The sequence below is a fragment of the Heptranchias perlo genome, chromosome 2 (genome assembly GCF_035084215.1).
Source record: "Heptranchias perlo isolate sHepPer1 chromosome 2, sHepPer1.hap1, whole genome shotgun sequence".
Taxonomy (NCBI): domain Eukaryota; kingdom Metazoa; phylum Chordata; class Chondrichthyes; order Hexanchiformes; family Hexanchidae; genus Heptranchias; species Heptranchias perlo.
The window spans coordinates 166,816,248-166,842,756 of NC_090326.1; the positions used below are offsets into that span (position 1 = coordinate 166,816,248).

The 26,509-nt window shown below is 46.8% G+C and overlaps 1 protein-coding gene across 3 annotated transcripts; it reads left to right on the top strand.

Annotated features, from left to right (window-relative positions):
- Window positions 1–417: 417 nt before the first annotated feature.
- LOC137299856 (chitin-binding domain protein cbd-1-like) lies at window positions 418–26,282 on the top strand. Of its 3 annotated transcripts, none has more exons than XM_067968806.1 (8): window positions 418–515; window positions 2,296–2,328; window positions 4,136–4,573; window positions 9,261–9,860; window positions 10,077–10,262; window positions 19,026–19,235; window positions 24,837–25,048; window positions 25,726–26,282. In XM_067968806.1, exons 2-7 carry the CDS (start codon window positions 2,310–2,312, stop codon window positions 25,019–25,021), a joined length of 1,638 nt encoding a protein of 545 aa, XP_067824907.1. In that variant the 5' UTR covers window positions 418–515; window positions 2,296–2,309; the 3' UTR covers window positions 25,022–25,048; window positions 25,726–26,282. The 3 variants fall into 3 exon arrangements, with proteins under 3 accessions (XP_067824907.1, XP_067824898.1, XP_067824917.1); XM_067968797.1 differs by lacking the exon at window positions 418–515 and adding an exon at window positions 525–655; XM_067968816.1 differs by lacking the exons at window positions 418–515; window positions 9,261–9,860 and adding an exon at window positions 531–655.
- Window positions 26,283–26,509: the final 227 nt, after the last annotated feature.

Here is a 26,509-nt window from a genome sequence, read left to right on the forward strand (position 1 = left end):
GGGGACATACAGAGAGAGAGAAAGACATAGAGAGAAGGGCATACACAAAGAGAGAGAGCGAGAGAGAGGTGGGGTCATACAGAGAGAAAGAGAGAGAGAGAGAGGCAGGAGGGGGGGGCATACAAAGAGAAAGAGAGGGGGGCATACAGTGAGAGAGAGAGAGAAAGAGAGCGAGGGGGGCATACAGAGAGAAAGAGAGAAAGAGGGAGAAAGAAAGAGAGAGAGAAAAAGAGAGAGAGAGAGACTAGGCAAGAGTTGAGAGAAGGGTCGTCCTTCAGAAAACAACATAAGACATCTTATGATCATAAGCTGTTGCATCACTTGGCCAAAGGCAGACACCAGTAACTGAACAGTGTCGCAGATGCCAAGTCTATCGGCCCAATTCACTTCTTAATTCCTAACAATTAATCTCTTCCATCGTAAATCATTTACCTTTACCCCTCGGCAAAGGAGACGCCACAGAAATCTAAGCCTGTAATTCGAGTGAGACTCTGCGCACTGCTACTTGGCTCCTGGTAAGTTGGAACCTTCTTTGCATATTAATAAACTTTTCTCAGAAATTGATGTCCCCAATAAATACCCAAGAGACAGACAGATAAAGCAGTGATCAGCACGGAAAGCACACTGAGGATGGGAGTGCTGAGCTCGTGTTCAGGTGAGCCACTTCTCAATCTTTTTCTCCCTGTTGTACTTTTTAATTTTTCAATGTTTTGGGCAATGGTTCCTCTTCCTCTTCCTTCCCCTTCAGTGGCTCTGAGTAACAAACTAGTTAATAACACAGAGGTAGAGGAGGTCGGCAACGTGTCCACATTTGATCAACTTTGAGCAATTTGAAAACTCTGCTGCCTGTATCCTAACTCGCACCAAGTCCCGTTCACCCATCACCCCTGGGCTCGCTGACCTACATTGGCTTCTGGTCCGGGAATGCCTCGATTTTAAAACTCGTCTTTGTTTTCAAATCCCTCCATGCCCTCGCTCCTCCCTATCTCTGTAACCCCCTCCAGCCCCACAACCCTCCGAGATCTCTGCGCTCCTCTAATTCTTGCCCCTTGCACATCCACGATTTTAATCCCACCACCATTGGCGGCCGTGTCTTCAGCTGCCTGGGCACCAAGCTCTGGAATTCCCTCCCTAAACCTCTCCGCCTTTAAGACGCTCCTTAAAACCTACCTCTTTGACCAAGCTTTTGGTCACCTGTCCTAATATCTCCTTATGTGGCTCGGTGTCAAATTTTGTTTGATAATCGCTCGTGTGCAGCGCCTTGGGACAGTTTACTACGTTAAAGGCGCTATATAAATGCAAGTTGTTGCTGTTGTTGTTGTTTCACAGAGCAGGAGAGATGAGAAGGCAGAAAACTAAGCAAGGGAAAATGTATGAAAGGAACTGAGCAAGGGGAAGGTGATGGATGAGTGAGGGTAGGGAATGGAGATGTTAGTTGCCACTAAGTAGTTGCATCTTAGGAAGGATGTCAAGGCGTTAGAGAGGGTGCAGAGGAGATTTACTAGAGTGGTGCCAGGGATGAGGGACTTCTGTTATGTGGAGAGACTGGAAGAAGGTGGGGTTGTTCTCCATAGAACAGAGAAGGTTAAGGGGAGATTTAATTGAGGTGTTCAAAATCATGAAGGGTTTTGATCGAGTAAATAAGGAGAAACTTTTTCCAGTGGCAGGAGGGTCGGTAACCAGAGGACACAGATTTAAGGCGATTGGCAAAACAGCCAGAGGGGAGATGAGGAGAAATCTTTTTATGCACCGAGTTATTATGATCTGGAATTCATTCCCTGAAAGGGCGGTGGAAGCAGATTCAATAGTAACTTTCAAAATGGAATTGGATAAATACTTGATGGGGAGAAATTTGGAGGGCTGTGGGGAAAGAGCAGGGGAGTGGGACTAATTGGATAGCTCTTCCAAAGAGCCGGCACAGGCAAAATGGGCCGAGTGGTCTCCTGCTGTGCTATAAGACTTGACGATCGTATGTTTCTATGATTCTATATGTTGCGCACTCAAATGCCAGGAGATTGAAAAACAAAAAAGAGGGGACCTGGAGGCCTATGCTAAGGAAGGGAACTGTCTACAATGGAATCACACAGCCTCTGTTTAAGAATATGGACTAGAATGGGGGGTAAAATTATAGATTCTTCTGAAGAGATAGAAGGGGAAAAATGGGAGGGGGAACGTCAAAGGGTATGTTAAAAGTGACTAAACGGTAACTTAGATGGACAGAAATGAAGAATATAAAATCCTTGTGTCGAACCCCTGTCACATGTTGATACTAATTCTCATTTCCATTTATTTCAGGGTCTCTGGTCTTGATGCTACTGGGACAGCTGGGTGAGTTGTTGTGATCTTCACCTATAAGATGTCAGTGTATCTGTTAGCTCCAAACCATAGAGAGAATCCAATTCTGCTCACCGCACCTAAAACACTTGTGGGACTCGAGTACTGGGTTCACAGTCAGATAGAAAGAAAGACCTTGCATTTATTTCGAGCCTTTCACAACCTCAGGAGGTCCCAAAGGGCTTTACAACCGATGAAGTACTGTTTTGAATTGCAGTCGCAATTGTAATGTAGGAAACGCGGCAGCCAATTTGCGCATGGCAAGATCCCACAAACAGCAATGTGATAATAACCAGGTTATCTGTTTTAGTGATGTTGGTTGAGGGCAGGACACTGGGGAGAACTCCCCTGCTCTCCTTCGAAATAGTGCCATGGGATCTTTTACATCCACCTGAGGGGGCAGACTATTACAGGAAGTAAAATGTGTTCAAAAGTTTTTGAACGTGCAATGTCTGGTAAATGTAGAGCTGAGTATGTTTCAGGAAATATTAAAGATATCGATTATAACATCTTGTACAATTTTAAGAAAAAAATTAATTTGATGTGGGCGTCACTGGCAAGGACAGCATTTATTGCCTATGGTACAACTGAGGGGCTTGCTAGGTCACTTCAGATGGCAGACAAGAGTCAACCACCTTGGTATGGGACTGGAGTCACGTATATTGGCCAGACTGGGTAAGGGCGGCAGGTTTATTTCCCTAAAGGACATTAATGAACCGGTTGGGTTTTTTATGACAATCCGACAACTCCACTGTCACTTTTACTTTTTATTTTTATTTCCAAACTGAATTCAAACCCTCAAACTGCCGCAGTGGGATTTGAACTCACGCTCTCTGGATCATTAGTCCAGAGACACAAGGGTTACGGAACCAAGGCAGGCAGATGGAGTTAAGATGCAGATCAACCATGATCTAATTGAATGGTAGAACAGGCTTGAAGGGCTGAATGGCCCACACCTATGTTCCCATATCCCATAACCCCAACTCTACTGTACCCCTGATTGTATTGTCCTACTGCTGTCTGTCAGACTCACTGACCAAACCCATCATCATGCAGAGAACTAAAGATACAGATTCAAGGGTGTACAGGCCGGAGTCATTTACTATTCCACGGTCAGTGTTTGAATCCTTCAAATACTTCATAACAAAAAAAAAACAGCAGCCGGACAAGTCAATCGCGTCACGAGTCTCTCTCTTTTTAGCCTAAATGTGGTAGAATTGGATCAAGTGCTCCAGTTTCAGAGGACACAGATTTAAGATAATTGGCAAAAAAGTCAGAGGTGAGATGAGGAGAAATTTTTTTACGCAGCCTGAAAGGGCGGTGGAAGCAGATTCAATAATAACTTTCAAAAGGGAATTGGATAAATACTTGAAAAGGAAAAATTTGCAGGGCTACAGGGAAAGAGCAGGGGGAGTGGGACTAATTGGATAGCTCTTTCAAAGAGCCGGCACAGGCAGGACGGGCCGAATGGCCTCCTCCTGTGCTGTATCATTCCATGATTCGAGGTGAATTAGGGAGTTACCTTTATTTGATGGTTGCTGTCGTTTATTTTTAAAAACCCTAAAAGCTTGTGGCTGGGATTATGGGAATATCACGACAAGGTCCGCGATTGGTGGAGGTGCAAAGTGAAATTAGCTGAGGTTTCGACTGTTCCGTCTTCACCTTATCAATCCAGGAACGATGGGTGACAGGACTAGAGCTAAAACGTGGGGAAATAATTAAATTAGGGAATTCCGAATAATGAAGAGGTTTGTTTGGGCTGTTTGATGTCTGTATTGCTGATATTGAGACTCTCTTGTAGGGTCCTGTGCACCAGTTGTGACCTTTTGCAATGGCAAAGAAGTTGGGATATATGCAGATCCAAAGGACGTTGCCAGTTTCTATCAGTGCCTGGGGAATGTAACTGTCTACAGCACCTGCCAAAATAACCTGATCTTCGATTCAGGGCTGGCATGGTGCGTCAGTCCGCCAACTGCCCTACCACCACAGAGCATAGCAGCAACACCGCCGGCTCCAGCAGAAACACTGCAGGCTCCAGCAGCCGCATCGCAGGCTCCAGCAGCCGCGACGCAGGCTCCAGCAGCCACGACGCAGGCTCCAGCAGCCACGACGCAGGCTCCAGCAGCCACGACGCAGGCTCCAGCAGCCACGACGCAGGCTCCAGCAGCCACGACGCAGGCTCCAGCAGCCACAACGCAGGCTCCAGCAGCCGCCTCGCACACACCAGTAGATCTGTCAGGTAAGAAATGAAGAGATAAGCAACAGTATTATATTTATAATCAGGGTCTATCTTTTAGGGAAAAAAAATTGCTTTTTTAAATTCCTTGTATTTATATGTCTCCTCACCTTATCACATCACCAAATGGTGAATTACCTTTTGGAGTGCATGTAAGTATAGGTGTACCAGGTCGAATTGCCATAGTAATCTTTTCTTAATAGAAAATATATATCCACATATTAAAGACTCATTCTGCATTAGCTGCAAAAGTACAAGGTCAGACCTGGGGTACTGCAGACCTGACTTTATTAACCATTCATGAGAAGAGATAAGAAATATAGGAGTCAGTCAAGAAAATATAAGGGAGTCACCAGTATGACTAAACTATAAATTACTTTTATAAAGAACATCGGAAGAGATGAGACATCAAAGGCTACAGAGAGTGCAATGATGAGCACTCATCTGTGGAATGTCCAGAGTGTAATAAACAAGCTAAGACATTAATGGACATTTGCAACAAATAGCAGCAGCTAACCTTACCACTAAACGAGCTTTCACATAAACAGCATACACGCACAACCTAGTGACATATTGTACCCACGTTTGTCCGTGTGATTTAAACTATAAGAAACACAACACACTGGAGGCTCCTTTGGGGACTTTTTGATCTAGTCTTGCTGAGACGAGCATAAACAGTCAAGATGACAGGCTTGCGACCTCCTGAGGAGTCCTTTGCACGGGAGTTATAATCGATACCTAGCTCACATGCACTGCAGAAGTTTCAGTGTTTCCTAGTCCTCGAACTTGTAATAGGGGGTAAGTATGAATGCTAATATCCTGTAATACCTCCACATAAGGACAATAGGGATATATGACAATAGCATATATAAACCCAACAGTGCAGGCTGGCAGATATCCTGTGCCAGAAAAGTCCCACAAACAGCAACCAGATGAACGGCTGGTTACTCTGTTCTTTTTTGGTGGTATTTGTGGAGAGAGGAGAGTTGTCTTGGACAGTGGGAGAACTCCCTGCAGTTGTACCTGACCAATCAGAATGATGGGACCTCAGTTTAAAACTCACCTGAGGGGCCAGCACCTCGAATGGCACAGCACCCCCTCAGGTGTTGTGCTGGAATACCAGTCCAGTTGATGTATTCGAGTGCTGGCACGGGGCTGCTCCCATCTCAGGCACCCAATTATTTTTGGAATTTTGATCAATGTGAAAGTTTTTAAATATGACATGTGGTGTTCCTCAGGGATCTGTTCTGGGGCCTCAGCTTTTCACCATGTACATTAATAACTTGGATGAAGGAATAGAGAGCTGTATGTCCAAGTTTGCAAATGACACTAAGTTGGGAGACACAATTAGTTGCGTAGATGGGAGCAGGAAGTTGCAAAGGGATATTGATAGATTAAATCAGTGGGCAAAACTGTGGCAAATGGAGTTCGATGTGGGGAAGGGTGAAGTCATCCACTCTGGATCCAAAAAGACAAATTGGAGTATTTTCTAAATGGTGAGAAACTAGCAGCTGTGGAGCAGTAAAGGGATCTGGGAGTCCAAGTATACAAATTACTAAAAGTTAGCGCACAGGTACAAAAAGCAATCAAAAAGCCTAATGCAATGTTGGCTTTTATCTCAAGTAGACTGGAATACAAAGGGAAGGAAGTGATTCTTCAGTTGTACAGAGCCTTGGTCGTCGCTGGGTCAAAATCCTAGAACTCTCCACCTAACGGCACTGTGGGAGAACCTTCACCACATGGACTGCAGCGGTTCAGGAAGGCGGCTCACCACCACCTTCTCAAGGGCAATTAGGGATGGGCAATAAATGCTGGCCTTGCCAGCGACGCCCACATCCCATGAATGAATAAAAAAAAGACCCCATCTGGAGTACTGTGTTCAGTTTTGGGCACCGCGCCTCAGGAAGGATATATTGGCCTTGGAGGGGGTGCAGCACAGATTCTCCAGAATAATGCCAGGGTTTAAAGGGTTAAATTACGAGGACAGGTTGCATAAACTTGGCTTGTATTCCCTTGAGTTTAGAAGATTGAAGGATGATCTGATTGAGGTGTTTAAAACATCAAAGGGATTCGATAGGGTCGATACAGAGAAACTATTTCCTCTGGTGGGGGGAATCCAGAACAAGGAGGCACAATCTTAAAATTAGAGCCAGGCCGTTCAGGGGTGAAATCAGGAAGCACTTCTTCACACAAAGGGTGGTGGAAATCTGGAACTCTCTCCCCCGAAAGGCTGAGGATACTGGGGGTCAATTGAAATTTTCATGACTAAGATGGATAGATTTTTGTTAGGTGAGGGTATCAAGGATATGGAACAAAGGAGGGTAAATGGAGTCAAGGGACAGATCACCAATGATCTAATTGAAGGGTGGAAGAGGCTCGAGGGGCTGAATGGCCTGTTCCTGTTCCTATGTTTGCCTTGAGGACTAATCTCATTTGCCTGCCCTATCCCTTTAATAGTTTTTCCTTTACAAGTATTCATCTAAATCCCTCTTAAATATTGCGATTGATTCAGCTACAAAAGTAATTTGTGTCGGAGAAGAGTCACGAGGCTGATGCTTGGTGTCAAGTGTCTGAGTTCCCAGGAAAGCCTGCAGAGATTTGGACCTTTCAGCCTGGAAAGGAGGTGGTGTATTGAGGAATATAAGATAGTTAAGGGAATGGAAAAGGTAAGCCTGGAATATTACTCTAAATTAAGCAGTGAGAGTGGACGAGGGGATGCAGATTCAAACTAGGTAAATTTAGGACTGATGTCAATAAATTCTTCTTCATACAAAGAGTGATCAATAGTAAACGAGTAGTAATCAAGGGATATGAGGATAAGGCAGGAAAGTGGAGTTGAGTTCGAAGATCAGCCATGATCTTATTGAATGGCGGAGCAGGCTCGAGGGGCCGAATGGCCTACACCTGCTCCACTTCTTATGTTCTAATCTAATAGACTTCCACAAAAAGCAGTGGAGGCAAAATCCCTGGAATGAGAGAGGAAACAATTGGGTGCTGAAATGGGCGGGACTTTAAGGTCTTTCAGGATGGATGAACTAAATGAGCCGAATGATCTCCCTCATCTTGTGATAAGAGCATAAGAAATAGGAGCAGGAGTAGGCCACACGGCCCCTCGAGCCTGCTCCGCCATTCAATCAGATCAACTCCACTTCCCTGCCTGATCTCCACATCCCTTGATTCCCCAGAGTCCAAAAATCTATCGAATATACTCAACGACAGAGCATCCACAGAATTCCAAAGATTCACAACCCTCTGAGTGAAGAAATTCCTCCTCATCTCAGTCTTGAATGGCCGACTCCTTATCCTGAGACTGTGCCCCCTAGTTCTAGACTCTCCAGCCGGGGGAAACAACCTCTCAGCATCCACCCTGTCAAGCCCCCACATGATCTTATATCTTTCAATGAGATCACCTCTCATTCTTCTAAACTCTCTGGATAAGGGCCCATTCTGCTCAACGTTGATCTGGTGACTATGGACAGTTCACCTCTGACCATCCTTCCCTTGTTCTCATCGGCCACAGAATAGATGCTTCAGGCGATTGAGCTGAAAGGGTCGAATTCTAAACCAATGCACCAGCTACCCCACCCAAGCTCGGCTTTATTATGTAAAGCTCTGACGGAGGGGTCGTCGACCTGAATCGTTAACTCTGTTTCTCTCTCCACAGATGCTGCCTGACCTGCTGAGTATTTCCCAGCCTTCTCTGTTTTTATTTTGTTTTATTTTATTGACGTACATTCTGGAGAACCAGGACACTTTTATATCAGCAGTAATATATGAACTTAGCAATTCCTTCTATTATTTATTGACAGTCTTCAGGTAAACTCTGAATATATTAGGGGTGAAATTGACCAGTAGCGATAGTGTGAAATGATCGGGGCACTAGTGCCGCAGTGCGGCCGCCCTGGACTTCTGCTGTTGACCCCGGCAAAGGCGGGGTAAGGGAGAAGTCTCTTTGCTGGCTGACCTTTGGCTGGTGTCCCGTGACACTAGGAGCGCATCTAAGGCTCACGCTGCCTTGGAAAGTCCGACCTACGTGGCCTGGCTGTGGGAGGGGTTGGTAGTGCCAGATTCTGCCCCTCCACCGCGCCCCCCCCCCCCCCGCCTCCCCCCAAAATAGAAAAAGCTGTTGAGGTTAAATCAATTGAAAATTTCCAAAACTGAGATCGATAGATTTTTTTTTTTTGGGCAAGGCTATCCAGGGTTACGGAACGGAAGTGGGTAGATGGAGTTAAGATACAGATCAGCCATGATGTAATTGAATGGCGTAACAGGCTCGAGGGGCTGAATGGCCTACTCCTGTTCCCATGTTCCCCAGAAACTAAGTTTAGTTGCCACAAGCGGGCCACTTACAAAACGAATTGGGAGCCCCCTCTTCAGGGACGCAGAGCCTCGAACCTGCCCTGGACTCCCAGGTGGTCCCTACAAGAAAAAAAGAAGGAACTTGCATTTCTATAGCGCCTCTCACGACCTCAGTCCCAAAGCACTTTACAGCCAATGAAATACCTTTGAAAGGAAAAAAATTGCAGGGCTACGGGGATAGGGTGGGGGAGTGGGATTAGCTGGATTGCTCTTACATAGAGCCGGCACGGACTTGATGGGCCGAATGGCCTCCTTTCGTGCTGTAACAGCCATTGAGTTTGTTCAGGACATTCCCCCTGTGCTTTGCTGACACTATATGATTCTCTTGTAGGGAGTTTGTTCTTTTGCAGTGGGAGACCTAATGGATTCTATGAAGACCCACAGGACGTCGCCAGTTATTATTTCTGCTGGCTTGAAGAAACAAGCCACATCACCTGCACGCAGAATTTAGTCTTCAGCACGAGGATTGTTGCGTGTGTCCATCCAATGCCAGTCACCCCACCAACAATCATAGTCCCAACAGCAACAACAAGGGAGACTCCTGTATTGACAAGTGAGTCCCTTATAACAACAAGGGAGAACCCAATAACAACAATGGCGACCCCAATAACAACAATGGCGACCCCAATAACAACAAGGGAGACTCCAATAACAACAAGGGAGACCCCAATAACAACAAGGGAGAACCCAACAACAAGGGAGACCCCAATAACAACAAGGGAGACCCCAATAACAACAAGGGAGACCCCAATAACAACAAGGGAGACTCCTGTAATGACAAGTGAGTCCCTTACAACAACAAGAACGACCCCAACAGCAACAACGGTGACCCCTACAACAGTAAAGGAAACCCCTACAATGACAAAGAAGACCATTACATCTACAATGAAGGACCCTTCAAAGACTGTACAGATCACAACAGTCTCCCCAGGTAAAAGGAGAAAAAAATGTTTAGTGATGAATTTATACCAAGAAAACCGTTCCATCTGCTCTGGTCTTATGCAGAAAATGTACCATTTATCACTCAGCAATAGAACACTTGTCATCTTGAAATGCAGCTTTGGATGTCTGACAAAGACACCAGCTCATTGAGTTTGTTGAGGGTGTTTCCTGTGTGTGTTTGGCTGATACTGTGATTCTCTTGTAGGACCCAGCGATGTGGATCCAGACTTCTGCCTTAGGAAGGAAACTGGACATTTTCAGGACCCATTAGACAGGTCTGGCTTCTACCAGTGCGTGTTTGGACAAACCTTCCATTTGTCATGTCCTGATCAATTGGTTTTCAATCCGGGAGCAGGAATGTGTGACTGGCCAGAGAATGTTCCAATTCAAGGTAAATGGAGATACTGGTTAAAGAGGATTAATACTGAATTTATAAATAAATTCTGTTATTCAGAAAAAAGGGAACTAGATGTACACTTGAAAAGGAAAAATTTGAAGGGTTACAGGGAAAGAGCGGGGGAGTGGGACTAATTGGAAAACTCTTTCAAAGAGCCGGCACAGGCAGGATGGGCTGAATGGCCTCCTTCTGTGCTGTATGATTCTATATTCTAAGTTTTTCACCCACATTAATTGTTAACAAATGAACTCATGTAGGAAATTACATCTAGAAAAAAATGTAATCATATTTCATTGGCTGTAAATGAGTTGGGACATCCTGAGGTTGTGAAAGGCACTATATATATATATAAAAAAAACTTGTAATTATACAACGCCTTCATGACCTCAGGACGTCCCAATGTGTTTTACAACCAACGAAGTACCTTTTTGAAGTGTAGTCATTCTTGTAATGTAGGAAACGTGGCAGCCAATTTGTGCACAGCAAGGTCCCATAAACAGCACTGTGATAATGACCAGATAATTTGTTTTTTAGTGAATAGTTGAAGGATAAGTATTGGCCCAGGACACTGGGGAGAACTCCCCCTGCTCCTCTTCGAAATAGTACCATGGAACCTTTTACATCCACCTGAGAAGGTAGATGGGGCCTTGGTTTAACATCTCATCCGAAAGACGGCACCTCCGACAGTGCAGAACTCCCTCAGTACTGCACTGAAGAGTCAGGTTAGATGCAATTACTTTCCTTTCCTAATTTGGGATTATAAATCTCCAACAGGCTCCCCCAGCAGGCTGGTACTGCCCGGTGTAGCACAGACCAGTAAGTCACGGACTTGATTCCTGATCTGTGCTGAGTTAGGAATTCAGGAGAGACTTCTTTACTTAGAGAGTGGTTAGAATGTGGAACTCACTACCACATGGAGTAGTTGAGGTGAATAGCATCGATGCATTTAAGGGGAAGCTGGATAAGTAGATGAGGGAGAAAGGAATAGAAGGATATGCTGATAGGTTTAGATGAAGTAGGGAGGGAGAAGGCTCGTGTGGAACATAAACACTGGCATAGACCAGTTGGGCCGAATGGCCTGTTCCTGTGCTGTAAATACCATGTAATTCAGAGACTTTGGCCTCAAACTTCCTTGGGTCTTTAGGGAGATCAGAGAGATGATGGAGTGAGACTTCGGTCTGTCAGGCAATTTAAATATTCATGAGTGGGTGGGCAGGGGGCACTGACCCCAAGTAAAATGGGTGCAGGACAGAGGGGGAAGGAAACTTGCTGTTGCAGTGTTTAAAGGGCTGCAGCAACTTAAACACAGGAAGATAGGAAGTAGGCCAATCAGCTCCTTGAGCCTGCTCCACCATTCCATCAGATCATGGCTGCTCCGTTCCTCGACTCCATTTACTTGCCTTTGCTCCAGTGTCTGAAGCTTCGTGGAAGGAACACAGGTCGAGCAGTTCTGTCTTTGGATTCAGCACTGGATTCACTGGATTCTGTCACATGTTCAGCACCACTGGATAGCTACCTTTCTTTTTCTGAGGACTTGAAAGCCACGGTTGCCCCAGAGATTTCATGGCAAGCCCCGATAACCCCAGCCGAATCCCTGCTAGGACCATGGCCAAGTGTTGATCCTTTAATTTCTCAGATGCAGACCCTGGAGGTGTTGACTGGGACCGACGAGGATGCGAAGGGAATTCTGGCTGGGAGTCATGGGAGAAAGCCAAGAAAGCAACAACTCATCCAGGGCTTGTTTGGTGAATCTATGTTTCCCAAAGCTCTCCACCAGTGGGGGCTTTCCTCGTCTCATGTCTGGGTCTGCACCCTTAGAGAGGGTGTAGGAAGGATTTACTAGACTGGTTACAGGGATGAGGGACTTCAGTTACGTGGATAGACTGGAGAATCTGGGCTTGTTCTCCTTAGAACAGAGAAGGTTGAGAGGAGATTTGATAGACGTGTTCAAAATCATGACGGGTTTAGATAAATTAAATCAAGAGAAACTGTTCCCATTGGTGGAAGGGTCGACAACCAGAGGACACAGATTTGAGGTGATTGGCAAAAGAACCAAAGGCAGCATGAGGATAAACTTTTTTACTCAGCGAGTAGTTATGATCTGGAATGTGCTGCCTGAAAGGGCGGTGGAAGCAGATTCAATCGTGGATTTCAAAAAGGAATTGGATAAATACTTGAAGGGAAAAAATTTGCAGGGCTATGGGGGAAAAAGTGGGGGAGTGGACTAACTGGATTACTGTAACGATTCTATGATTCTATGAATTGAAGTTTCCTGAACATAGGAATTGCTAGTGGAAGAAAGACCAAGGTGCATCTAGTGCACCTTCCACCATCCTGGTAGTTCCATGATACAACAATAATGGAGTTGTTGACTATTTGCAGTAATCAATCTCTAACAATTTTTAAAAATTCATTCACGGGATGTGGGCGTCGCTGGCGAGGCCGGCATTTATTGCCCATCCCTAATTGCCCTTGAGAAGGTGGTGGTGAGCCGCCTTCTTGAACCGCTGCAGTCCGTGTGGTGAAGGTTCTCCCACAGTGCTGTTAGGAAGGGAGTTCCAGGATTTTGACCCAGCGACGATGAAGGAACGGCGATATATTGCCAAGTCGGGATGGTGTGTGACTTGGAGGGGAACGTGCAGGTGGTGTTGTTCCCATGTGCCTGCTGCTCTTGTCCTTCTAGGTGGTAGAGGTCGCAGGTTTGGGAGGTGCTGTCGAAGAAGCCTTGGCGAGTTGCTGCAGTGCATCCTGTGGATGGTACACACTGCAGCCACAGTGCGCCGGTGGTGAAGGGAGTGAATGTTTAGGGTGGTGGATGGGGTGCCAATCAAGCGGGCTGCTTTGTCCTGGATGGTGTCGAGCTTCTTGAGTGTTGTTGGAGCTGCACTCATCCAGGCAAGTGGAGAGTATTCCATCACACTATTTAGCCACAGCATTTATATGGCTGGTCCAGTTAAGTTTCTGGTCAATGATGACCCCCAGGATGTTGATTGTGGGGGATTCGGTGATGGTAATGCCGTTGAATGTCAAGGGGAGGTGGTTAGATTCTCTCTTGTTGGAGATGGTCATTGCCTGGCACTTATCTGGCGCGAATGTTACTTGCCACTTATGAGCCCAAGCGTGGATGTTGTCCAGGTCTTGCTGCATGCGGGCTCGGACTGTTTCATTATTTGAGGGGTTGCGAATGGAACTGAACACTGTGCAATCATCAGCGAACATCCCCTTTTCTGACCTTATGATGGAGGGAAGGTCATTGATGAAGCAGCTGAAGATGGTTGGGCCTAGGACACTGCCCTGAGGAACTCCTGCAGCAATGCTCTGGGGCTGAGATGATTGTAATTAGTCTATAACAGGCCCAGACATGACGTGAGCAAAACTCCAGTGGTGGAGAGATTGGGGAACCATAGGTCCAAAGTCACCTGTTCCTCCCAACATGCTATGCTTACTACAAGTCGTGCCTCAAATTAAAGGGCGTGGTGAATGATGCGGAGGGAGGTGGTAATGGCTCTGAGTCTCCCACACCCAGGATGCCTGTGCAATGCTGTGAGAAGGTCAATGATCTGACCTGGGTTTGGGGGGTGGGGGGGCGAGGCAAGAGAACTGCCACCTCCCCCTATTAACTTTGGTATAATGGGTCCCCCTCCACATCTCACCCTCATTTCGTGAATGGAATGCAACATCAACACGCAGCGAACACCGTGGCTCTCCCGCACTCTCACTCTTCCACCTGGTACCTGCGTTTGGATCTCCTCTCACAAGCCTCCCATGAACGCAGCCCCCTATTATCTTCAAGCCTTCACGTTCCAAGGGTCCTTCCAGCGCTTGTCCTCCCTGTAACACCTGGGATTTAGTGAGAAGCTAGGCTTCTCCTAACATGGGTTTTCTTATTCCAGGTGAAGATGGCACACGGTGCCCTTGAGAGGGAGGTCACCAGGGGCGGGGAGATCCCCAACACTAGCTCAGTCCCTGTGACGTGCTGGGGAGGGCATCCTGCACTGGCCGTAGGAGATAGAGAAGGGCCTGAGCCAGCTGTAGGTGCTTGTATGTAAGGGGTTGCCAGCTCTTAATCCAGGAACATAGTCTACCAACCAGCAGGGATACCCTGGAGAGTTCTTATGCACTCTCTGTGTGGTCTATGTCATTCTAAACTCTTTTCCTCTTGTTCTGCAGATCAATCACAGCATGGTAATCAGAGAAGGAGGAGGAGGAGGAGGAGGAGGAGAAGGAGGAGGAGGAGGAGGAGACTATCCCTTTGCTTCACACCCTGCATCACTTGCCCTCACTTTCACCCTCACCAGCTCAGGGACATTCACCCAGGGGGGAGAATGGCAGAGTGCGGATGAGGAATTTACACCGGGAGAGTCGCAGAGCCGGAGGGAGATGAAGGAAGGAGGCATGGAAGAGGACTCGCATAGGCTGAGGAGACGGTTGACCTTGGATGAGGAGCCAGCACACTCAAATCTCATGGGCCTTGCTCTGAAACGAAGGAGGTTTGATGAGCATCCCAGCTATGTGCATCTCCCAGGACATGCAACAGATGGCAGGGGTCACAATGCAGTCCACTGCCCTCTTATGTGGCAACATCGGGGAAGCCTTTTCCTCACTAAAGACGTCAATGGAGCCCGTGGCACCTCCACTGAAGTTTGTGGCCTTCGTCCACCTGCCCTCTTACCAGAGTGGCCCAGGAGAGGTTGGAAGGATGGACTGCTGGCCTTGGGGCCCTGGGTGGATAGGCTGGAGAGAACATTGCCTTCCGGCTCCCAGACACAGGAGTGGGTTACAAGACGCCACTCTGGGGGCTTTCAGGATCCAGAGGCAACCATTGGATCAGCCCTTCTCGCTGATCCCTGGCGCCTGGAACCTGGGCCCAGTACCAGCGATGTGGTAGAAGTCGGCTCTCTCTCAAGGTAGCTGTATGTGTGCCAACACTCCCACCAAGCCCCTCAGATGCCTACTGAAGTTGCACATAGGAGGCAGGGTCAGATTGCTCAGGCATCTGCGGTAGAGTCGCAGCCCACCACAGGAAACTTTCCAGGACTTTCGTTGCCATGGGATGAGGGTCACCTCAGTCCCAAGACACTTACCCTCAGGTTGCACCTAGAAGAAGCACTAGGACATGGAAGCACATCTAGAAACCCAGCTGAAGCACGGTAATAAGAGGTAGTGATGTTGAATGGGACTCCACAGCCAGTTATTGAAGTGATGGTGCTGTCTGAATTAACTCTGTTGGTCAATTGTCCCCTGAGTTACTGAGTCCTAAAGACAAATGTTTGCGCGTGAAAGGTTTGGATTACCCATGAACGCTGTGGAGCTGTAGACAGGGAAGAGGTGTCTGACTTATCTGCCACATGGAGGGTAAACACCGGTAGATCCGGATGGGCTGAGTGGCCCATTTCCATATTGTAACCTCTATGTAATTAGGGTTTTCTCTGGCAGCTATGACTGTAGGCTCCTTCAAGTCAGATCCTCCAGTAGTCGGCCTCTCGGTCTCTCTGCCACCGTTGCGGTCAGGCCTTCCTTCCCTCTAGTTCTATTTCCAGATCTTTAAGGGGAGTGAAGTTGTGCAGTGCACAGCAAGTGACGGCAATGCAAGAGTGTACTACAGTGCCCCCTCCAGCTCTATCAAGACAAGGAACCATCCCTTCAGTACGCCAATAGTCCTCACTATGACAACTCTGGTGACTGAATGTCTCTCTGAGTGGTGATATTCAGCTGCTGAGGTGGGCATTCAAAAGTGGAGTCATCAGTTGGGAGACGCATCAATTTGTTGATGCTGGTCACATATCAGTTGGGCATTGAGGGAGCGGAATTCTTTCCTGTTAAGGAAATTCAAGGATCATCTACTGTTCCCTGACCTTTGGGGAGTCCAGCAACTGAACAGCCCTCTCATGCTGCCGTCATAGTGTCATAAGTTCATAAGAAATAGGAGCAGGAGTAGGCCATACGGCCGCTCGAGCCTGCTCCGCCATTCAATCAGATCATGGCTGATCTTCGACCTCAACTCCACTTTCCTCCCCGATCCCCATATCCCTCAATTCCCCTGGAGTTCAAAAATCTATCGATCTCAGCCTTGAATATATTCAATGACTCAGCATCCACAACTTTCTGGGGTAGGAAATTCCAAAGATTCACAACCCTCTGAGTGAAGAAATTCCTCCTCATCTCAGTCTTAAATGGCCGACCCCTTATCCCGAGACTACGCCCTCTAGTTCTAGACTCTCCAGCCAGGGGAAACAACCTCTCAGCATCTACCCTTTCAAGCCTCCTCAGAATCTTATACGTTTCAATGAGATCACCTCTCATTCTTCTAAACTCCAGAGAGTATAGACCCATTCTACTCAAGCTCTCCTCATAGCACAACCCTCTCATCCCAGGAATTAATCTAGTGAACCTCCGTTGCACCGCCTCTAAGGCAAGTGTATCCTTCCTTAGATAAGGACACCAAAACTGTGCACAGAACTCCAGGTGAGGTCTCACCAAAGCCCTGCGTCCTTTGAAAATACATGAAGTCCCCAGATTTCCTAAAGAGATCATCCATCAGCTGAGGTACATAGGACTGGATTGCACCCTGGCATAAGTCCCCAGGAAAGGGGGATCACCAATCAGAAATGGACTGGATAGAGCCAGCGGCATAAAGTTTGAGAGGGGTACTCACCTTGACTGCCATGGGCGGAGCTGTTGGGCGGAAGGTTGGGTTTTAGAAGCTGGCACAGGTCATCCAGAGCTTATTTGGTGAATTGAAGTTTCCTGAACATAGGAATCGCCAGATGAGAAAAGACCAATGTCCATCTAGTTCACCGTCTACCATCCTGGCAGTCCCATGATACAACGATGATGGAGTTATTGACTAATCAGAACAATCAATCTCCATCAATTAGTCCACAATAAACCCAGACATGAGGTGAGGAAAAACCCCAGCGATGGAGAGATTTGGGAACCATAGGTCCAAAATCACCTGTTCCTCCCACTTATCACATGACATGTCTCCAATTATTCATATACTGTATCCCAAAATATTATTTTCTGAAAGAGATCTAATTTGTATTTGAATGAATCAATACTATCTGCTTCCACCGTCTGTTACATAGATCGACCACCCGCTCATTGAAATAATATTTCTGCATTTTTCTACATTAAATTTCCATCTGCCACCTGTCTGCCCAATTCCCAAGTATACTCAAATCCTCCTGTAACTTATCCTGATCAGCTTCGGAGTCTCCCACCTTCGTTAGCTTTGTATCACCTGCAATTTTAGCCACTGTGCTTGGGACTCCTAGCTCCAGATCATTTATGAAGATATTATGGAAAAGTGGTCCCCAAACAGACCCCCGCAGGACCCCACATATGAGTCTGTTAAAAATTTAGAGTTAGACCATTCAGGGGTGATGCCAGGAAGCACTTCACAAAGAGGTGGGGGCAATCTGGACATCTAGATTCATAGAATCATAGAATCATAGAAGTTACAACATGGAAACAGGCCCTTTGGCCCAACATGTCCATGTCGCCCAGTTTATACAACTAAGCTAGTCCCAATTGCCTGCACTTGGCCCATATCCCTCTATACCCATCTTACCCATGTAACTGTCCAAATGCTTTTTAAAAGACAAAATTGTACCCGCCTCGACTACTGCCTCTGGCAGCTCGTTCCAGACACTCACCACCCTTTGAGTGAAAAAATTGCCCCTCTGGATCCTTTTGTATCTCTCCCCTCTCACCTTAAATCTGTGCCCCCTCGTTATAGAGCTTAAGAAATAGAGAAACAAGGTGCCTCCTTTGGGTTTTCTACAGACCAACCAGACCATCACTGGTGGTAGCATATTGGACTATCCAGCCTGTCCTACTCTTATATATTGACCTTGGAGGGGGTACAGTGCAGATACACCAGGCCTTAAAGGGTTAAATTATGAGGGCTAGTTGTATAAACTTGGCTTATATCCTCTTGAGTTGAGGAGTGATCTAATTGAGATGTTTAAAATGATAAAGGGATTTGATAGGGTAAAATCATAGAATCATAGAAAGGTTACAGCACAGAAGGAGGCCATTCGGCCCATCGAGTCCACGCCGGCTCCATGCAAGAGCAATCCAGCTCGTCCCACTCCCCCGCCCTATCCCCGTAGCCCTGCAAATTTTTTCCTTTCAAGTACTTATCCAGTTCCCTTTCGAAGGCCATGATTGAATCTGCCTCCACCGTCCCCTCGGGCAGTGCATTCCAGATCCTAACCACTCGCTGCGTAAAAAAGTTTTTCCTCATGTCACCTTTGATTCTTTTGCCAATCACCTTAAATCGGTGCCCTCTGGACCTTGACCCTTCCACCAATGGGAACAGTATCAGTACAGTGGGCAGATACTGAGAAATGATTTCCTCTCTTGAGGAAATGAAGAACAAGAGGGAATAATCTTAAGTTAGAGCTAGGCCATTCAGGAGAAATGGAATAAAATGAGGGAGCACTTTTTCACACAAAGCATAGGAGCAATCTGGAACTCTCTTCTCCATAGGGCTGTAGATGCCGGGGTCAGATGGAGCTTTCAAGACTGATATTGATCGATTTTTGTTGGGTCAGGGTATCGAGGGATATGGAGCAAAGGCGGGTAAATGGAGTTGAGGTCCAGATCAGCCATGATTTAATTGAATGGTGGAACAGACTCGAGGGGCTGAATGGCCTCTTCCCGTTCCTGTGTTCCTAATCTTCTTTTAAAATGCAAGTTTCTGCAGCTTGAACAATTGAGTTTGTTGCTGATATTGTGATTCTCTTGCAGGCACTTTTAATTCAACATTCTGCAAAGAGAAAGTTGACGGAAACTATGCCAATCCCATCAATCCCAGCACGTTCTACCAGTGCTCCGCAGGAATGGCTCACCACGTGGCATGCCAGACCAGTTTGGTTTACGATGAAATAGCGAATGCTTGTGTCTGGCCGTATAGTACCCCAACAACAGCACTGCCGCAGATAACGGGAACTACCAATGGTAACTGGGGAAGTAGGAGGGGGGTGGGGGTGGGATACAGGAAATGTTCAATGTCCTACCTCACCGTCACCTCTCTTGACCCCTCCACTGCCTTTGATTTAACACACTGCTTGTCCGATATCCGGTACTGGATGAGCAGAAATTTCCTCCAACTAGATATTGGGAAGACCGAAGTCATTGTCTTCGGTCCCCGCCACAAACTCCGTTCCCCTGCCACCGACTCCATCCCTCTCCCTGGCCACTGTCTGAGGCTGAACCAGACCGTTCTCAACCTTGGTGTCCTATTTGACCCTGAGATAAGCTTCCGACCACATATCCGCTCAATCACCAAGACCGCCTACTTCCAGCTCCGCAACATTGCCCGTCTCCACTCCTTCCTCAGCTCATCTGCTGCTGAAACCCCCACCATGTCTTTGTTAGCTCCAGGCTGGACTATTCCAATGTTCTCCTAGCCGGCCTCCCATCTTCCACCCTCTATAAATTTGAACTCATCCAAAACTCTGCTGCCCGTATCCTAACTTGCATCAAATCCCGTTCACCTATCACCCCTGTGCTCGCTGACCTACACTGGCTCCCGGTCCGGGAACGCCTCGATTTTAAAATTCTCATCCTTGTTTTCAAATCCCTCCATGGCCTCGCCCCTCCCTATCTCTGTAACCCCCTCCAGCCCCACAACCCTCAGAGATCTCTGCGCTCCTCCAATTGTTGCCACTTGTCATAGAGTCATAGAGTCGTAGAGTTATACAGCACGGATAGAGGCCCTTCGGCCCATCGTGTCCGCGCCGGCCATCAAGCCCAGTCTAATCTAATCCCATATTCCAGCATTTGGTCCGTAGCCTTGTATGCTATGGCATTTCAAGTGCTCATCCAAATGCTTCTTGAATGTTGTGAGGGTTCCTGCCTCCACAACCCTCTCAGGCAGTGAGTTCCAGACTCCAACCACCCTCTGGGTGAAAAAGTTCTTTCTCAAATCCCCTCTAAACCTCCCGCCTTTTACCTTGAATCTATGCCCCCTTGTTATAGAACCCTCAATGAAGGGAAAAAGCTCCTGAGCATCCATCCTATCTATGCCCCTCATAATTTTGTACACCTCAATCATGTCCCCCCTCAGCCTCCTCTGCTCCAAGGAAAACAAACCCAATCTTCCCAGTCTCTCTTCATAGCTGAAGTGCTCCAGCCCTGGTAACATCCTGGTGAATCTCCTCTGCACCCTCTCCAAAGCGATCACATCCTTCCTGTAGTGCGGCGACCAGAACTGCACACAGTACTCCAGCTGTGGCCTAACCAGTGTTTTATACAGCTCCATCATAACCTCCTTGCTCTTATATTCTATGCCTCGGCTAATAAAGGCAAGTATCCCATATGCCTTCTTTACCACCTTATCTACCTGTTCCGCCGCCTTCAGGGATCTGTGAACTTGCACACCAAGATCCCTCTGACCCTCTGTCTTGCCTAGGGTCCTCCCATTCATTGTGTATTCCCTTGCCTTGTTAGTCCCTCCAAAGTGCATCACCTCGCACTTTTCTGGGTTAAATTCCATTTGCCACTGTTCCGCCCATCTGACCAACCCATCTATATCGTCCTGCAGACTGAGGCTATCCTCCTCACTATTTACCACCCTACCAATTTTTGTATCATCAGCGAACTTACTGATCATACCTTTTACATTCATATCCAAGTCGTTAATGTAGACCACAAACAGCAAGGGCCCCAGCACAGATCCCTGTGGTACCCCACTGGCCACAGGCTTCCAGTCACAAAAACAACCTTCGACCATCACCCTCTGCCTTCTGCCACTAAGCCAGTTTTGTATCCAAAGTGCCAAGGCACCCTGGACTCCATGGGCTCGTACCTTCTTGACTAGTCTCCTGTGCGGGACTTTATCGAAGGCCTTACTGAAATCCATGTATACCACATCCACTGCGTTACCCTCATCCACACGCCTAGTCACCCCCTCAAAAAATTCAATCAAATTAGTCAGACATGATCTTCCCTTGACAAAGCCATGTTGACTATCCCTGATTAATCCTTGCTTCTCCAAGTGGAGACTAATTTTGTCCTTCAGAATTTTTTCCAATAATTTTCCTACCACTGATGTTAGGCTCACTGGCCTGTAGTTCCCCGGTTTTTCCCTACTCCCCTTCTTGAATAATGGTACTACATTAGCGGTTCTCCAGTCCTCTGGCACATCCCCTGTGGCCAGAGAGGTTCTGAATATATGTGTTAGAGCCCCCGCAATCTCCTCCTTTGCCTCACATAGTAGCCTGGGATACATTTCGTCCGGGCCTGGGGATTTATCCATTTTTAGGCCTGCTAAAACCGCCAATACCTCCTCCCGCTCGATGTTAATATGTTCGAGTATATCACAGTCCCCCTGTCGTATTTCTCTGTCTACGTCGTCCTTCTCCATAGTGAAAACAGATGCAAAAAATTCATTTAGAACCCCTCCTACATCTTCCGGCTCCACACACAGATTGCCATTTTTGTCCCTAATGGGCCCTATTTTTTCCCTAGTTATCCTCTTACCCTTAATATACTTATAAAACATCTTAGGATTTTCCTTTATTTTGCTCGCCAGTGTTATTTCATGGCCCCTCCTTGATCTCCTAATTTCCTTTTTAAGTATCCCCCTGCACTTTTTGTACTCCTCTAGGGCTTCCTCCGTCCTTAGCCTTTTGTATCTGCCAAAAGCCCTCCTTTTTTTCCTAATCCATTCTCGTATATCCCCTGACATCCAAGGTTCCCTGGAGTTCTTGGAACCACCCTTGACCTTTACGGGAACATGTTGCCATTGTATGGTCTCAATCTCCCTTCTGAAAGACTCCCATTGCTCCGATGCGGATTTTCCTACAAGCAGCTGATCCCAGTCCATTTTGGCCAGATCCTGCCTTATCCTATTAAAATCGGCCTTCCCCCAATTTAGAACCTTTATTTCCGGCCCCTCCTTGTCCTTTTCCATGACCACCTTAAATCTCACCGAATTATGGTCACTGTCACCAAAGTGCTCACCTACTAGCACTTCTTCCACTTGGCCGGCCACATTCCCTAGAATTAGGTCCAGTACCGCCCCCTCTCTTGTAGGACTTTCTACATGCTGGCTCAAAAAGCTCTCCTGGATGCACATTAAGAATTTTGTACCCTCTAAGCCTTTTACACTCTGAGTATCCCAGTTAATATTGGGGAAGTTGAAATCCCCCACTATTATTACCCTATTATTTGCACAATTTTCTGAGATTTGCCTACATATCTGTTCCTCTATCTCCCCCTGACTGTTTGCGTGTCGATAGTACACTCCCATCAAAGTGCTTGCCCCCTTTTTGTTTTTAAGCTCCACCCATATGGCCTCATTTGAGGAACCTGCTAATATATCATCCCTCCTTATGGCAGTAATTGATTCTTTAATTAATATTGCGACCCCCCCTCCTCTTATACCTCCCCCTCTGTCTCGCCTGAAGATTCTGTACCCCTGAATATTGAGCTGCCAGTCTTGCCCCTCCCTCAACCATGTCTCTGTGACAGCAACAATATCATACTCCCATGTGTTTATCAACACCTTCAGTTCATCCACCTTATTTGCAAGACTCCTTGCATTAAAATAGATGCCATCCAGCCTTGCTCTTACATATTTGCCCTGTCTTCCAAGCTGACTTGTTATTTTCTCAATATTTGGCTGCACATCACCCCCTATTGTAGCTCCACTCTGTATCCCATCTCCCTGCCAAGTTAGTTTAAACCCCCCCCCAACAGTGCTAGCAAACCTCCCCGCAAGGATATTTGTCCCGCTCTGGTTCAGATGCAACCCGTCCGACTTGTACAAGTCCCACCTTCCCCAAAAGCAGGCCCAGTGATCCAGGAAACTGAAACCCTCCCTCCTGCACCAACTCTTTAGCCACGCATTCATCTGTTCTATCCTCCTATTTCTATACTCACTAGCCCGTGGCACTGGGAGTAATCCAGAGATTACAACCTTTGAGGTCCTGCTCTTTAATCTGCTACCTAGCTCCCTAAATTCTTGATGCAGGACCTCATCTCCTTTCCTACCTATGTCGTTGGTCCCATTGTGGACCACGACCTCTGCCTGCTCACCCTCTCCCTTGAGAATGCCCTGAAGCCGCTCAGTGACATCCATGACCCTGGCACCAGGGAGGCAACAAACCATCCTGGAGTCACGTTTACGGCCACAGAAACGCCTGTCTGTTCCCCTTACGATAGAATCCCCTACCACTATAGCTCTTCCACTCTTTTTCCTCCCAGCCTGTGCAGCAGAGCTACCCCTGGTGCCAGGAAGTTGGCTGCTGCTGCCTTCCCCTGATAAGTCATCCCCCTCAACAATATCCAAAGCGGTATATTTGTTTGAGAGGGGGACGGCCACAGGGGACCCCTGCACTGCCTGCCTGCTCCTCTTACTCTGCCTGGAGGTCACCCACTTACTTCCTGCCTGTACAACCTTTACCTGCGGTGTGACCATCTCACTAAACGTGCTATCCACGACGTTCTCAGCATCGCGAATGCTCCTTAATGAATCCATCCGCAGCTCCAGTGCCGCAATGCGGTTTGTCAGTAGCTGCAGCTGGATACATTTCCCGCACACATGGTCGTCAGGGACACCGGAAGGGTCCCTGATTTCCCACATACAGCAGGAAGAGGATAACACGAGGCTGGGCTGTCCTGACATGACTTACCCTTTAACTAATTAATTCAAATTAAATGAATCCCACCAATTTCACTTCAATTAAAAGGTATACTCAAGGGCCCTTGCTGAACAGCAGTCCCCCACTACACAACAGAGACCCGAGAATCCACAAACTCTAACCTTAGACAAATTCAGCAGGAAAATACTCACCAACCTTATTTATCTTGTGCATCCCCGATTTTAATCGCTCCACCATTGGCGGCCGTGCCTTCAGCTGCCTAGGCCCTAAGCTCTGGAATTCCCTCCCTAAACCTCTCCCCCTCTCCACCTCTCCTCCATTAGTACACTCCTTAAAACCTACCTCTTTGACCAAGCTTTTGGTCACCTGTCCTAATATCTCCTTATGTGGCTCGGTGTCAAATTTTGTCTGATAATCGCTCCTGTGAAGCGCCCTGGGATATAAACGTGAGTTGTTGTTGTTGTTGTAGTATTAACAAACTCACTCATGTTCCGTAATCCAATCAAGAACTACCGAATTGACGAGCAGATTGCATCGCGAAAGAAACCACAGCTCATCAGAATTCCGCATTTCCAGCCATTTCCACCTTCTCAAGGGCAATTGGAGATGGGCAATAAATGCTGGCCTCGCCAGCTACGCCCACATCTCATGAACGAATAAAAATAACGATTCTATAATTCGCTCCATTAATGCTTTAATACAGTAAGTCAGGCTCATCATAGTATCATAGTAGGTTACAGTACAGAAGGAGACCATTCGGCCCCATCGTGCCTGGTGCCAGATCTACTCTGGTTCAAAACTCCTGTAGTTTTGGATCTGAGTGTCTAAGAATCTGTCTGGGAACGTAAAACAACGAAGATTTAACTTCTGATCATGTAGGCTACCTGACACAGATGGCTTTGTTTGGGTGTTTCCGGTGTATGTTTGTGATGTTGTGACTCTCTTGTAGGCTCCACCACTAGGAAACCAAATATCTGCTGTGGGAAAGATGATGGATTATATCCGAATCCAAAGGATGAGTCTAGTTTCCTCCAGTGTGCATCAGAAATAACCTTCTATATGTCATGCCCCACTGAATTGGTTTTCAACCCACTAGTGAATGTGTGTGACAGGCCAACGAATGACTCTAAGTAGCAGCATAAAGCACAGTGGACCTCCACGGTGAGTTCATTGACTGTAATTGTCAACCTTTGAACACCATGTCTCTTTAATAACGAGACTGTTACGTGGAGTTTGTATCTTTGGTTGAAACTGGGCAGCAATGACAGTCCTGGATTCGAAACAGTAATCGGGAGCTCTCAACCAGTTAATGAGCCTCATAGTCCAAGCAGTCCTGCTTCTGATCTCTATTCTGTAGTGAGTTGAGCTCAGTGGGTAGCATTCTCGCCTCTGAGTCAGAAGGTCGTGGGTTCAAGTCCCACTCCAGAGACTTGAGCACAAAATCTAAACTGACAGTCCCAGTGCAGTACTGAGGGATACCACAACGGGGTTAGAAGATTATCCCTCCCACTGTCGGAGGTGCCGTCTTTCAGATGAGACGTTAAACCGAGGCCCCATCCGCCTCCCATGGGGTGGAGGTAGATGATGTTACGGAGGTGAAAATAGTCAATCTTTGTGATGGAGGAGAAATTCCAGGAGAGCATAGAGGGATTAATAGTATAAATGGGATTAATAGTATAAGAGGGATTAATAGTATAAGAGGAGAAAATAAAATTGGGAATATATGGCGTATTGAAGAATAAAAACGTTGGTTTTGATGTTCAGTTTTGGATAACCAGATGTAGCTTGTTCTGTGGCGTTTCTGTCTGTAGATTACTGATATTCTGATTCTCCTTTAGAGCCCAGTGTTGTGACTCCAATTTTCTACAGTCGGAAATCAGATAGATCACATCCAAACCCATCCGCTGGAGCTCTTGAGGGGTACCACTGCTAACATAGAGTATACCAGCTCCCGTAGGATTCTCCAGTAGGGAAAGGAGTCTCTGGTAAGGCTCCCAGACTCTATCGTGGATGCAGCTTCTAGAACCTTCTCTTCAGAAGTTGTGATTGGTCAGTTCACTCTATGTCTAATTGGATCTGACTCTGGGGTCTTGGTGTCGGGGGTCTGAAAGGTTGATTGAAATCTCAACATTAATTTTGATAGGCTGGAGAGTGTGAAGTGAGGGATAACCTTCGAACCCATTGTGGTTACCTCAGTAAACAGCACAGCTTCCAATTTAGTGGATTGAGATCTATAAATAACCTTTCTGTTGGGGAATTAAGGCTGCATCTCTATGTGCTGTGTTTTGGGTAACACTACGGGAGCTGTAATCAGGTCTGATAATTGATGATATGTCTCTGTGATTGTAAACTGATTAATCTGAAAATTATATTCAAATAAAAGATTGGTGATTGATTTGTGTGATGTAATGTGCTTCATTTCAACTCATTGAGGATACAACCGACTTATCTCAGCACCTCCTGACATAGAAACCACAGCACAGAAACAGGCTTTTCACTCAACTGGTGTTTATACTCCACACGAGCCTCCTCCCACTCTAATTACCTCTATCACCCTGCTCCCATATCCCTCTAATCCAGTCTCCCTCATGTATGCATCAAAGCTCCCCTTAAAGGCGCCAA